The sequence below is a fragment of the Pleurodeles waltl genome, chromosome 3_2 (genome assembly GCF_031143425.1).
Source record: "Pleurodeles waltl isolate 20211129_DDA chromosome 3_2, aPleWal1.hap1.20221129, whole genome shotgun sequence".
Taxonomy (NCBI): Eukaryota; Metazoa; Chordata; class Amphibia; order Caudata; family Salamandridae; genus Pleurodeles; species Pleurodeles waltl.
In genome coordinates this window covers 11,515,136-11,529,958 of record NC_090441.1, presented here as the reverse complement: position 1 = coordinate 11,529,958, position 14,823 = coordinate 11,515,136, and the positions used below count along the sequence as shown (strand labels likewise).

The 14,823-nt window shown below is 43.6% G+C and overlaps 1 protein-coding gene across 5 annotated transcripts in view; it reads left to right on the top strand.

Annotated features, from left to right (window-relative positions):
* ACACA (acetyl-CoA carboxylase alpha) overlaps window positions 1-14,823 on the top strand; it is an 895,081-nt gene that overhangs the window by 750,151 nt on the left and 130,107 nt on the right. For all 5 annotated transcript variants that reach the window (XM_069226569.1, XM_069226573.1, XM_069226571.1 and 2 more), the window contains one exon: window positions 11,618-11,795. In XM_069226569.1, the coding sequence (XP_069082670.1) occupies window positions 11,618-11,795 (178 nt within the window). The remainder of the gene's footprint in view (window positions 1-11,617; window positions 11,796-14,823) is intronic.

Below are 14,823 nucleotides of genomic sequence, written 5' to 3'. Positions count from 1 at the left end.
GCATTTCTAAGTATTGTAAATAACAGAAGTTCAGAGGTGGTTATTTTCTACTTGATACTGAATTCACCCACTTCATAAGGATGTAAGGCTGAGCCTGTGTTATCAAGATTCTAACTCATGACTTCCAGAACACTGTAATGGTCTCTAGAGAATAAAATTGTAGACGGAATATATCAGCTAGTATGTATGTGTTTATTCGCATACAGACATATATTTGTGTGTATGTGTGCAAATATATATATATATATATATTTATATTACACACTGGCTGTAGCCAACTTTAGTTGCACTTAGATTAGAGTTTCTATTGGAAGTCATTTTTATGGGCGAGCGCAAAGCTCTCCGTCCATTCTGGAAACTCTCTTTGGGCTTCAAACCACGCCCATGTCACGTCAGCCACTTACATTGGTTCATGGGCTTGCCTTTTAAAATCTGCTTGCTTTCATTTGTAAAAGGCAAGCATACGTCATGCCTTTTCCGGTGTTTAGCCCACCTACACAGCACCAGTAAACTACTGAAAACATACGAGGCTCGATGTTTTCAGCCTGGAGTCCGGACTACTTTATCTGTTTATTTTCCACGCAGCGCGATCGTGCTGCATTTTACATAGTGCGATCGCGCTGTGTTTTTTTTTTTCTTTACAACGCTAATAGCTCTAACCCGAGCAAATGCGAGACCCATTGCATTGAAAATGCTTGTTTGTTTTCTTAGTAACTTTTGCGCCACTCAACTAATCTGCATGAAATTGGGTTTGGCATGGAAAGTTTTATCAGATCCATTGTGGTAGGCGGTAAAACAAGTGGCATTTCCCATTTTGACTCCCATAGGATTCTTTGCTAATGTCAGGAGAGCAATTGCCTGAACGATGAACTAGTTTTGGCATAAAAGTAGAACTTTAATCAAGGAAGTTATTTTGCTTGGTTTGGTGCAAATCCTTTCATTAGTTTTCGAAAAATGAGTGTTGCAAAAATGTCTTTAATGAGCTCCAAAGGTAGATTTCTAGAATCTTAGGGCCAGATGTAGGAAGTTCTGATTTTGCGAATCGTAAATTGCGAGTTGCATTTCCGATTCGCAATATCGGATGCAGAACGGTGTCTCAGACCCCATCTGCGATTCGTCATGGGGTCGCAAAGACCCACCTCATTAATATTAATGAGGTGGGTCTCATTTTGCGACCCCATAGCGAATCCCTGCACTCACAGGGATGGTGGCCTGTTGAAGACAGCAGACCTCCATGTCTGTGACTGCTTTTTAAATAAAGCAGTTTTTTAATTTTTTTTATTTTGCAGCCTGTTTTCCTTAAATGAAAACGAGGTGCAAAATGAAAAAAATAATGAAACCATTTGGTTTCGTTTTTTCAGAGTAGGCAGTGGTCCATTGGACCACTGCCTGCTCTGAAAAAAATTTTTGGGCAACATTCACAAAGGACCAAAGGACAAATTTTGCGAATGGGTTACCACCAGAGTGACACTGGTGGTAACTGCGAATTGCTTTGCGACCGCATTCGCGGTCACAAAGCAATTTAGCATCGCGATGCGAGTTGCAAATAGGAAGGGGACACCCCTTCCTATTTGCGAGTCGCATTCACAATTTGCGAGTCTGTACCGACTCTCGAATTGTGAATGAGCATCGCGATGATCATTTTGCATGGCGCAAACTGCGATTTTCTCAGTTTGCACCATGCAAAATGCTTCCTACATCTGGCCCTATGTCCGCAGATGATCCACGAACCCGAGTGCATGGACCATCTGCGGACCAAGACTCGGAAAACAAACCCATTTGATTGGACAAGGGCTATTTCAGGTCTGCGAACCCAAAGCCAGGTTCCTGGATACAAAGTCTTTGATTGGTTAGTCGCCTGAGAGAAAAATCTGTTGCGACTGCCATTACAGAATCTTCTCTGCGTCATAAAATTAATAAATAAACAAAATGAATCATAAATGGACAGGGCAAGAGTTTGTTTTCATTATTTGCAACCACTTTAACTGTTTAAGTGAATTTCAGAGATGTTTTTTAAACATACGTTAGTGTTATTACCAATCCTAACTATAGTGTCTATTTATCTGCAATGTTTTCATTGAATATATATCTGTATATATAATTTTCACCCAACAAAAAAAACATGAACTATTAGATTGGATTGCTGATCTCCGCTAGAGAGCTCTGTCGAGCCCTAAAGGCGATTCTGCATAATGTGAAATTAAATTATAAAAAGCGGCTGCATATTTAGATGGAGGAGCCATTTATGGAAGGTAGTTTGTTTAGGCGAACCAGCAGTGACCCACAACAGAGAGGCGCCAGGCGTGAAATTTACTAGAAATTAGCGCCAGGGTCCCGCGCTCAGCAGGAGCAGCTTGATAGGATGCAAATCCCGGAGAAATTACCCTGCTCCGCTGCCTGTGCTACAGGGCCTTTCTCGCTTCTTATTATTTTTGCAGTGTTAGGTCTTAGCTTTTTTTTTTTTGAGGATTTAATTTTTTTGTGGCAGCAAACACTCAAATAACAAAGCGTGAAGAAAGGAAAAGGCCTGCGGAAAACTTTTTGCGTAGACTGAAAGGGTTCTTTTGAGGTGCATTACCACACTGTCTGCTGAACCCCAACTTGTGAATTTCCTGAACTTTAATTTTTATGGTGAAGCCCCTTTCAGCATATTGTGCCTTACGATTGTCAAATCGAAAAATAAATATAACACGTTATGGCACCTGATAGAGGCTACAATTTTAAGACCAGTGATTTTGGCAGTGTACGCTCCCAAAGAGTGGTGTACCATCTGCTGGGGGGCGGGGGGCACCGAGATCGGCAGCATGGATTATCTACGTTTAGGAGCACCGATGGCAGGAGTAGTGTGACACAGCTGCTCATTTGCCTTGGAAGTGTTCAACATAGTGTCCTGTCGCTTGTTTCGGAGGCGGTTCTGTTTAGGGTGATCGGTTCGGTCCAGGTATTTATTTTTTTAGGGTCCCTGCTGTTAGGTTTATGTTAATGAGATTGAGATTGTATGTCATTGTATGTTTGCAGCACCTACTGCCCCGGCATTTCCTCGTTACTGACCATGTAGCAGCATGCATTGGAACACGCGTGGTATTAACATGCTGAGAGGTTTTATCCCACTAAATTACGTCATAGAACATAGCGCCAAAAAAACGGACTTCCCGAAAATGTCTTGCAACACTCGGTGCTTTGTGTGGCTCTGGTCCTGCCTGTGCTCAGCCCCGGCAATCATTAACTGGAACGGGCCCTCGTGGGGCTCTCTGCCAATTACTCTAGCAAGTTAAACCACTGATCACTTTCTCCGCAACGTATGCAAGAATCGGTGGGCAGTCAGTCAGTGTTGGTTGCAGTTCCTTACATTTTACTAGTTTTTCGTTTTGTTGTTTGGTACAAATTTCCAACCAATATTTCATTTCCCCTGCGGTATTTCTGTAGCTTTGTTTTCCAAGCACCACGTGAGTCTTGTATAGTGCTGAGTCGCCTCGGGTTTCTGGTAGTGTTCGTGATGTGGTGCGATTGACAGGTTTGATATGAAGGCTGAAAGTAGTGTGAGTTTATCACAGTGCCGGACACGGTGTCAAGTTGTTCCAACTACATGCCCATCCAGTCCTTGGCCTCTCTGCTGTGCGCACAGATCTCTGATCACATATGTACCATCTGTAATTACGATTCGATGAGAAAGTGCACCGTAAAGCCAAAAGAAAATAAAGAGACAAAAACAGACAGTCAAAAAATGATAACACTCGTAGAATGTTTTGATGCAATCTAATTGAAACATTTACTTGGCAGGGTTCCCTTTTAGATGTCTAGAAGTTCACTGAATAAGTTTGCTAACATTATATTTTGATACATTTTTATAGTATACATGGAATATGTTGTGTTGTTTAGTTTTCCTTTGCAATCCGTGCCTTTGAATTTTTATACTTTCTGTGGCTTAATTTTTATAATTTGGATTATAAATATAAGGCCTGATTTAGATTTTGGCCAACGAAGTAATTTTCACAACAGCGACGGAGTAGCCGATCTTCCGATCTCTCGGTCCATCTGCCCTATCTTCAGTCAGGTGTACTGCGAGATTTATACAAACAAAGTAAAATGTACTCCATCAAAGTAGATCATCCTCCAACAGCCAGCGAAAGTACGGGACATTAAAGTTAAGCCATCTCACCCTATTTAAAGTGAGTGGTCAGAAGGTTTTTTTTTTTTTACTGTCAGTCAGTGCCTGGACTATCCTGGTGGTAAGGGTCAGTAAAAATGAAAAAAAAACAACCTCCACACCATCTGCGATAAATTACATAGCGTTGGAGCCATTCATTTTTCTTTTCCCCAAAAAATCTCTGAAGGAGTTTGCTTTTGGAAAAGAGGAAACTTTCAAAAGTTTGGTGTAAGCGTCTTTCACCAATGATGGGCGCACACCAGGGTTTTAAATAGCTTTGTGTGACCCGCATGATTGCAGTGTCTACAGACCCATAGAGTTCATCACAGAGCCAGCTTTGAACACTAAGGGGCCTATTACGAATGTGGCGATTACAAGACCGCCAGACTCGTGGTATTGGTTAGACCGCCGTGGATGTGGTGGTCCAAACACCACATACGAGATTGGCGGGCAGACCCGTCAACCTACCGCCATCCCCGCCAGAATCCAAAATCCCAATGGGCTGACGGCAGTCCTGGTTGCCATCAGCCAGGGCGGCGCTGAAGTCAGCGCCGCCCTGCTGGTTACGACCTTGTTCTCCGCCAGCCTTTTCATGGTAGTTTCACCACCATGAAAAGGTTGGTGGAGAACAAGTGCAGGGTCCCCCCTTCCCAGCACCCTTGAAATGCACAGTCTGCTGTGCAGACAGTGTGCATTTCATGGGCGCTGGTGCACCCTGCATGCGGCAGCATTGGCGCCGGCTCAATTATGAGCCAGTAACAATGCTGCTGCACCTTTCCCACTGGGCTCACCAGCAGAAAAACCTGGTTTCGGCCCGTCAGCCCAGTGGGAAAGTTGTAATGGGGCCAGTGGGGAGACCGTCAGCACCGTGGCGGTCTCCTCATTGGGAGTTTGGCAGATGGATGTTTCCGTCCACCACACTCCTAACGACCCTCTAAGATTGACAGGCGGGGTGGCAGACATTAAAATTCTCTGCCACCCCGACTGACCCACAGTTTGTTGTCACACAATGTACAGCAATTTTTAAGATATCAACATTTGCACACTTTATTTTTTAACATCAACACATCAGGAAAATAATTATAGCAGCCTTTTTTTGCAGTGTTTTTTTTTTAGGTTTGATTTGACAGCGTACCTGTCACCAGAGCTTAAAAGATCAACAGAAAATGTTAAGAAGCATTAGCATGAGAGGGGCTTTGGCTCTGGCCACATGTTGATTTTTTTGAGTACAGCATTTGGTTGGGCATACGTGTGCTTCCACTTAAAAAGAGTGATTGTATTACAATATTTGACTTCCGAAAAGCATATGGCAGTACTGCAGAAATGAGTTGTCTATGCTGGCAAGCCTTAACTGTTTATTAAAGAAAAAGTTATGTTAAAGACAGAAGGCCTGACACATATATTTTGAAAAGCATATGTTAAAGACAAAATACATTTAGCAGTGGACTGTTATTATACTGTGCTAAAATCAGTAGAGAGATACCTTGGTATATGCAACCTCACAAATTACTATAGTAAACAATGATTTTTGTGTTTGGCACCTCCTCTGACAAACCCTTGGTTTAGAAGATTTGCAGACTGATAATCCTTCTCAACCCCTTAGAGGAAAGGTTATATTGTCTTACCAAATTTTAATTTTTTTCATTTTTGTAATCCGTACGAAAAAGGAATGAAGAGTGTGTTGTTCAACCTGTTGTAATTCAAGTGGGGGAAGGTGCACATAGGGCGGATTCAGGCACAACATTGGTCGCGGTTGGTCTGGCGTCGATCTGGTGTCAGGGAGGACAATCTGAGCAGATTTTTCAGGTGGTGAAGTCGGCATCAGCGTCGACGTTGCCGGGGCCAGCATAGGTTGTGGTGTCAGCAGTGGAATCAGAACTAGAGCCGGAGGCAGGATAAGGTTGGAGGGGTTCAGTTGGCGACAATGGCAGACCTGCCGGCAGAATCCCAGGTGGAAGGTTTCTTGGCTTCTTGGGCCCCGAAAGCACACTAGATGGAGTCAGCAGAGATCCAAAGAACCAGAGTATGGCTGCACGGAACTCTAAGTTCTGATGTGGCGTGGCTGAAGGCTCTAGAAAAACAGGTTGTGCTGGGGCTAGTTGCAGAGTCGGCTGATTTCGAAAGCCAAATCGAGTAGGGTGGTGCCGCCCCCCTGCCTGTTCAGGCAAATGCGAATGACGCCAGGGAGCAGAATCCCACTTTGACTTATTGTGTTTCTTATGCTCACCTGAGGACTTGGAGCGTGACAAAGACCGACCTCTGGAGCCGCTCGTTTGACTCTGGGAACGGGACAGAGATGGAACCTTAAACAAGGAGTGGGACTTCAGTCCTGTTGTTGAGTCTTCTTATCCTTGGCGACGTAGTTTCTTTTCGCGTTCCCCGATGGCCTTCAAGTCTCCTCAGTCCTTGGAGTCATGGTTTCACCACAAGCACACCTGATGGTTATCTGTCACAGATGTTTGTTTGCGACAGACAGGTAAACGTCTGAGAGAAGAGCTCTGGATCCCCGTCTTGTAGGGCAAAATGAGAGCAACTGACATCACCACGAGGGAACGTTGCCTATAGTGTCCCCTCATGTCATTTCCAGAGTCAAACAGCGTCAGTGCAAAGCCGCAAATCACCATCCTCCAACACACTGAAGTACTGCTGGAAAGTTTCCGGATCCAGTAGGACGCCTGGAGAATAGCCAAAAGGTGAGGAATCTGTGGCTACGTCAAGCTTCTACCTGAACGAGCGTTACCAGAGGTAACATGTTAGTTAAATACAATAAGCATCTTAGAGTTGCTTGTTTACACTGTGGTAACGCCTCTAGTTACATTTGTTTTTCATGACATCCCAAACATTACTGTAGAAGGCAAGGGTTTTGGTGGTGTTCACCTCCTCTGACAAAACCTGAGTGTAGAAGATTTGCACTTTGTAACCACTCTTAAAAGGGGTTGTATATTGTTTTTTCAACTCTAATTTTGTACTTATTTATAATTTGTTAATGGTATACCTGATGATTGCCTTGTAGAAAAGCTTAAACTCAATACAGTAAGCCTGGGTTGGGTATGATTGGCGTGATTGGGTTATTGGAAAAAGCTGTGTCAGATGCCACAGGTCTGATCTGTTTTTTTTTCTGAAAAGTTATGACAAAGGCAGTAGGCCTGATGTATATTTATTGTAAAAGGCATATGTTAAAGCAAATAGGCGTTTATACTTAGGTATTTTGTTGCATGGAATGCCACATAATGCCATAGTATGTAGGGAGTTAAGTTACCCCCCTGTGACAAACCCAGAGGATAGAAGATTTGCACTGTGGTATTTGGACTTCTTTCACGTGTTAATATATTATTTATAAGCGGTAATATATTCTTCTGCAGATTGTCATTTTACATATTTGCAGTTTTAGTTCGCTTGATGGTTGCTTTGTGGAGAAGCTTATGTTCCGTATAGTTTATTTGAGTTGGTTATGATGATAAGCCAATAATAAGGATATAAGCGATTTGCCTAGTTGATTCATTAGGAAAGGATATGTCAGAGGCCCCAAGTCCTATCTGTTTATTTTGAAAAAATATATGAATAAAATCAGTGGGTTTAATTTATTATGAAAAGTATATGTTAAAGTCAATAGGCGTTGGACGGTGGATTATTACACCGTAGTAAATCCTTTTGACAGGCATAATGTTAGATGGATCTTAGAGATTGCCGTTTTAGAGATTGCCGTCGCTAATTTTGTACACATATGCAATTTAATGACTATATTTCGGGCGATTGCCTTGTGGGAAAGCTTACTCTCAGTTCAATACCGGAGTTTGTTATAGTGGCAAGATAGCGATGATGACTATAAGCATGATTGATTTATTTTGAAAAGTTATGGTAGATGCCATACGACTAATCTGTTTATTTTGAAAAGCTACAACAGAGGTAGTGAGCCTTATGCATTTATTTGAAAATCATATGTTAAAGCCAATGGACCTTTAAAGGGAATAGTTGTCACACGGTGTTTTGTTGCATGAAATCTCATAGATTACTGAAGTAAACAACCTCCGGCAAACACTGGGGGTTAAAGATTAGCAATTTTACTAATCTTAATAGCCCCCTTAAGAGAAGTTGGATATTGTTTTCCCAACTGCAGTTTTGTACTTATTCATAATTATACCCTGTATGCCTTATAGTTGCCCTGTGGGACAGCTGATGCTCGGTACAGCAGGCCTGAGTTGCTTATAATGACAGGCTAACTGGAACAGCTATTGGCTTGATTGGTTCATTGGCAAAGGATATGTCAAATACTATATGTCTAAATGGTTTCCTGGGGAAAATTATGACAAAGGCAGTAGGCCTGGCTTGCCTATCATAAAAAAAATACTTGGAATGTTATTGTGCATAGTGTATGTGTGATTTTACTGTTCCAAAGATGGCAACACGTTATTTCTAAATGTGGCAGTTATGTTGGAACTTTAAAACAATGCTACACCATGTACCATACCTTTGCAAGACAGCTGCCCACTGCTATATTTAATTTTGTCTTATTGCAAGCATAAGCCCATCGAAGGGAAATGCTTTCAGTTTTTATTCTAATTTTATTGTTTTACTTTATCTTGTACATGCGTGTTCAGTTTGTGTGTGTGTTTTCTTGTGGATGGGTATGTGGATGAATGCTAGAATGAGTCAGTAGGCGGATGAATGGAAGCATGAGCGGAAGAATGATTGACGGTTTTGATTCCATGTATGATTGTTTATTGCTTGCCAAAAACTCACCATTGACTGAAGGGACAGTTTCAATCATAAGCTAGACCTATTGGCATTGGCAACGGTTGTTCTGCGAGTTGTAGAGTCGCCTTACTTAGATTTATTAGTATGTGCAGTGTGCACATTGTGTCTACAAGCATTTCAAGGCATTTATAGCTGACCGTTACAAATAGTTAATACCTTAGGGGTGTAACGAAAATCTAATTGATCATATATAATGTAATGCGCTTATTTTCGTACAGTTAATCCTTATACAAACGAGGAATGTGCTACTTGATACAACGCAGAGCTGTAACTCACAGCGTGAGGCTCTGTCTGCGCATGGAGCACTGTGTCCTGGTCTGCAGGGCCTCCAAGGTCTCTTGGGAATTTGGATATTTCATGTGATCTCGACTTCAGATTTTTTTAAACGAACATTCTATTACGTTTTTTCTTAATGCTGTTTTCACCCTAGTATTTTTCTTGCTCTTTTATCATTCATTATATCCTCACATGTTCCTGTATTTCCCAGTTGATCCTTTTGGTGCTCGCGGATTTGCGGGGTGTGCAGTGTTTTCATATTTTTGGATATCTTCTTCAGTACACTCAGAGTCTTTCTGTGCAATCCTGCTTTGTTCATTTTCCAATAAATACGGTAGCACGTCATTCTTTGATTTGTGTATAATTTTTCACAACACAGTCAGTGCCTTGACGATGATGAGGATCAGCTGTATTCCACGATTTGTTTCCAAAATATGCAAAACATGGTTGCTTGTTTAGCACTTATACAGCCGCCAGCGCAGCTCAAATGTTGAGCAGAAAGAGGTCGTTCTTAACCGCGAGTGCGCGGGCTCCCCTGGGCCCTGCCATCTCCTGATATTGGAGGAGGCCTCGGTGGGAAGCCGGGCAAGCAGCCGAGCATGTTCACCAGTCACCGAGTTCTACCCGGTCTGCCTTGCCAGGCCCTGGATTGGATGGCACCGTTACATGGTGTGTGGAAACATGACATGAGGAATTTACTAACGTGAGAACTTGATTAGGTGGAGAGATACGTTGGCCTCTTAGAAAGGAAAGTGTAAGTGTGTTAATTGTGCAGTTTCCCTGCCTGCTGATTATCCCCGGGTGCCAGGCTGGATTCAGAAACTATTCCGTACCTCACGCGCGCAGGTGGGTGACACTGGCTCCATTCTGGCACCAGAGGCGGCCCCGTGGTGACGTCACTGGAGCTGAATAGCTCTCACCCCGGGGCGCTGACATCACTTCCCTTCTTTCTGCTTCCTTCGGCATAGACCAGTAGCTTGTCTCTCCTTCGCTTTTTGCACTGCTACTCGTTTCTAAGTTTTCCCCCCACCCCTTCACTCAGGTAAAACTGCCTTAGAGAACAGCACAGCATGGAACTAAAATGTTTTGTTAGCAGAACGGCATGTGCTGTTTATATGGTGGCCCTCGGCATACTTGATATAGTCAAGATTCCCTAGGAGTTTAGAGGGGTCAGCAAGTGTAGGGAAGAAGAAACATTTGCCTTTACCCAGCCCCCCATCACAACATCACTAACAATCTCCAGCAATATATGGGTTATGAGCTAGACTGCGATATCACTTACTAGATGCCCCCTTTAGGCAATCCCCATAAGCAACTTAAAGCCATGAAATGTTTATTTTGAGACACTGCTTGATGGGTGGTTTGACCTGACGTAGCAGCTGTGCCTCTCCTCCCCACTCCTAGAAACCAGTCCGAGATCAACACATTCAGCTCACTTATCTTAAGAACCAAGGACTTGATTTATATGTTGGTGAAAGGTTACTCCTTGGCAACAGTGACGGTACCCTTCCCCCAACATAGTGGTCGGCCCTCCGCATTTCAAATCAGGTGGACCATAGTTTGGCACCGACGTAAACTACTTGGTCTTTGCTGTGGACAAACTTCTTCGATGGCCCAAAGGAGTAAGAGCTGTCAGAGATCATCTGTATGTCTGCACACCCAAATTAGATGGACAGACATATAGCCATTTCGTACTGCCCGCCACTATCAGGAAAGCCATGGCAATAAAGGGCAGTAAAAACATAAAACTGCCCCCTCGCCATGGAAGATGATTGCCAGTGTGAAGGGGGCATTGTTTTTTTTTTAATTATTATGTTCATAAACAAAATCCCAGTTTAGGGTTTTGTTTTTGAAAAATAAAAAAATAAATAAAAAACTTGGTAACTTTGCCATTCGGCTCCGTCATACATCAAAATGACAATGCATTCACAGGAACAGCATTGACGGCAGTTCCTGTGAATGCAATAAATGTCAGTCAGCCCAACGGACGTTTCTAAACGTGGCTTACAGGACCTCAGCCGAGGTGGCAAAGTTAAATACTCCATTGCCCTGGCAGAGGACGGCGGAACCGAGCCCTAAGTGCCTGGCTGGCATACCTGCTTTGCCCTCAAGAATGTGCTCCGAGTTACAGTCCCGTGTGCTTGTCCAGTGCTGTGTAAATGATGATATAAAGCAACAAGTGGAAGCAATGTTGGGAAGAGCGCCAGTTTGGAAACGTAGTATGTCAGGAACATCTGGACAACAGTCTGTGCCACATCTGCTTCAAAAATGTTTGCACAAATGGGATTGTCTATTTTATCACCATGGTTGGGCATTGGAGATTGATTTCTTTGCTGTTCTGTACAGGCCGGCCATGGGTTAGGCATGTAACGTGGGTACTTATACACACAGAAAACGATTTACTGTGTTGTCTCTCCTGCTTGTGTCTTTTCCTGTTAGATATGTACGACCAGGTGCTGAAGTTTGGAGCCTACATAGTGGACGGGTTGCGCGAGTACCGTCAGCCCGTGCTGGTGTATATCCCGCCACAGGCGGAGCTGAGAGGAGGATCATGGGTAGTGATCGACCCCACCATCAACCCGAGGCACATGGAGATGTACGCTGACAGGGATAGCAGGTACGTTGCCGGGTAGTGTCAGTCTCACTGCCCTTGTGTCCAGTCATGGGCGTACGGCGGCAGTTCCTCTGAGATGCGCCGCACCGGTCTGCTGCATATTGGCTTATTCCAAGCTGAAGCAACAGTAGCAAGGGTAGCGAACCTTGGGGAGGGTGGGGGTCCGAGCATGTAAAGGTGTGGAAAATCAGGTAAAGTCAGATGGAGGAGAGGCCAGTAATCTGAATTAGGGTGGATGATTTGACCTGTGATCTGCCTGTTGCAAAAGATGGTTAAAGGTCAGATGGAGGAAAGCTGGTCCTGCATCCATGTAGGAAACAGCTGTGCACTTTGATGTTGCTATGTTAAACATTGGAGCCTGGTACATCACATCCCGTAGTATAGGTGTGGAAAGGTATTTACTGTAGATCGAGTAGTCTAGTGATTACTGTGACAAGGTCACAGGGACAAATGTTTCTATTAGTGTCTCTATTGGAAGGGTAAATGTTGTTTGTGCTGGCTGCAGTTGGCTCGCTAACACAGGATCTTACTATTACCTCCAAAACTGACCTCTCAGCCTTTGGCCATTCCTTGATCTATCTGACTGTGAACACCTCCCACTGCCAAGCACTACTGGTGTAACACCCCGTTACCCTTAGACCTTACACAAATAACCATCACTGCACATCTCAGAGCCACAACAGCTAGTCCCACTCATTAACTCCAACTCATAAGGCCTGTTCAGCAGAACTGTTCCCTCAGCTTTCCACTCTCACTATCCCCTCCACTCCCACAGGCCCGGTTCTCAGCACCGGTATACTATGCAATGCACAAGCTCAAAGCAGCATTAGAAGCACTCATCCGCATATAGAGAGAAACTTGAGCCTTATACTCTTGAAGATATCACCCATCACGAGCTTGGCTATCACTCACTGATCTTCTGCTCATTGCTGTATTAAAATTGCATATTTTCAAGACCACCTCACTCACACAGCACTTTGCCAACACCTTGCCCACAGGAACTTCCTCTTGGTCTACTCCTCGCAAACATCCATCACTGAGTCATGACTTTCAGTGTCCAACTTTTTCTCTCCACTTCTTACGATCTCTCCTAAGCAGTTGATACGGATACCAGTGTTTTTCTCATCCTCCTCCACCAAACCTGCAGAAACTAGTAAAGCTGCCAACCTGGCCTGCTCAATCTTACACACGTTCAACCCTGTGCTCCATCCATTGAGGGTTTTCTCCTGTTTCACTTCTGTATTTAATCACTTCGTCCTATCCAGGACTTATCCTCCATGCCTCAGAACTGTTGTGCTTCTGCTAAATAGCCCCATAGAGGACCCCTCTACCCTTCAGTACCACCATTGTACCTCAGTACTATCCCGCTCTGCTTCCCATCGCCTCCAAGATCCTCGGGCATTTTGTGTTCAACTGTCTCACATCCTCTCTTTCAGAACAACATCTAATTATCTCTCTAGTCCAGATTCTGAGTCCTACATTCCACCAAGACTTGCCTTTTTCACGTTTGCAATTTTATTACCATGACTGTCTATCCACAGTTGACATTTTTCTGGACCTCGCAATGGTTTTCACACTGTTGTTCACCTCACACTATTTTCAACACTTGACACCCTCTGCATCTCTAGGTCATAAGGCAATTGATTCTACTTAAATCTGTTAGACTGATCATACTCTGTCCCCTGGTGCTCGTTTCACTAGCAAAGAACTTGGTGCCATTCAAGCCAAGGCTCAGTTACATTTCCTGCTATTTACCACTGCATAACTCCTCCCTTTGTCACTTATAACATCAATAATAATATTTATATAGTACTTCATACGACACATCTGCCAGCTCTAAGCGCTGTAAATATCAATCATCCTGTTAAATGATACTTTATTTACTGACCTCATAAGCAAGGAAGGTTGAGTCAACCTTGTAAAGGTTCATACTCATGACCTGCAGGTTACAAAGATTACCAGCGAGTATTCTATTCATTAAACCTGTTGGCTTAAAATTCGACATCTCGTGGCTCACCAACCGTCCAGTATTTATCTTCTATCCGCCCTTCTTGGTCAGTCTGTTAGATCACATCTCTAGGTTGAGACGAACCTACAGTTGACGAATGATGAGGAATGCTAGACGCCTTCAAGACTGAGACTTCCTCAGGCCCAGTGCACCGTGCACTCTCTCGTATTCCACAGAATAGCCTCCCTCGTGAGAGTAGTTTAAACCTCTCATGCTCCTATAGACCAGTCACTCCACAGCAGCAAGATACCAGCAGCAAGATATCAGGTGCTTAGTATGAGCCTCTCTCCCGACTTATCTTCCACATGAAGCCAGGCTTTATCGGTGCTCCAGCAAGGAGCAAATATGATTACTTTCACATTGTCCTGGGTGGCACGCTCCATTATTCTTTCATTTGCCGAGATGTAATACATTTTGTTATGCAAACTTAATCATCACTGGATTGACAGCCGCATCCCAGCACATACATGAGGTTATGCTCTAAAAAGCCAACTGCTGATTCTTACCTTTACGACAGAAAAATAAGCTTTTCCCAAATACCTCACAAATATACTTTCTGCTGCAACATCTCAGTTGCCAACCACAACATACTTATACTTCCAATGCCCCACGTGTTACATCTAGATTCTGTTTGTTCAAGATTAGTCCCTTATGCTAGAACTCCATTCTGGGGACTAGTGTGATCTCTTTCAGAAGTCAAGAACTCTGCACCCAGTTTACACCATTACCCCTAAACCATGATCCTTGGGCCTGTGCACCACAAACCCTAGTAGCAACAATGGGTAACCTGTAATGCACTTCACTTTTTAAATCATTTCACTTTGTCGTAACATCTTTCATCAGCACGGATTCTGTAACAACTGCACAACAGCTGGAGAAGTACTGCAGCTGTGTATTACAGCAGGCAGTTCACTTCCTGCTCTTTGCCCCACTCCTCGAGCATTAGAAGTTTAATATTATGCCTGATGGGCCCTGGGTTTGGCTGTGGGAATAAGGGGTCAGGGCACTATGGACAATACAAAC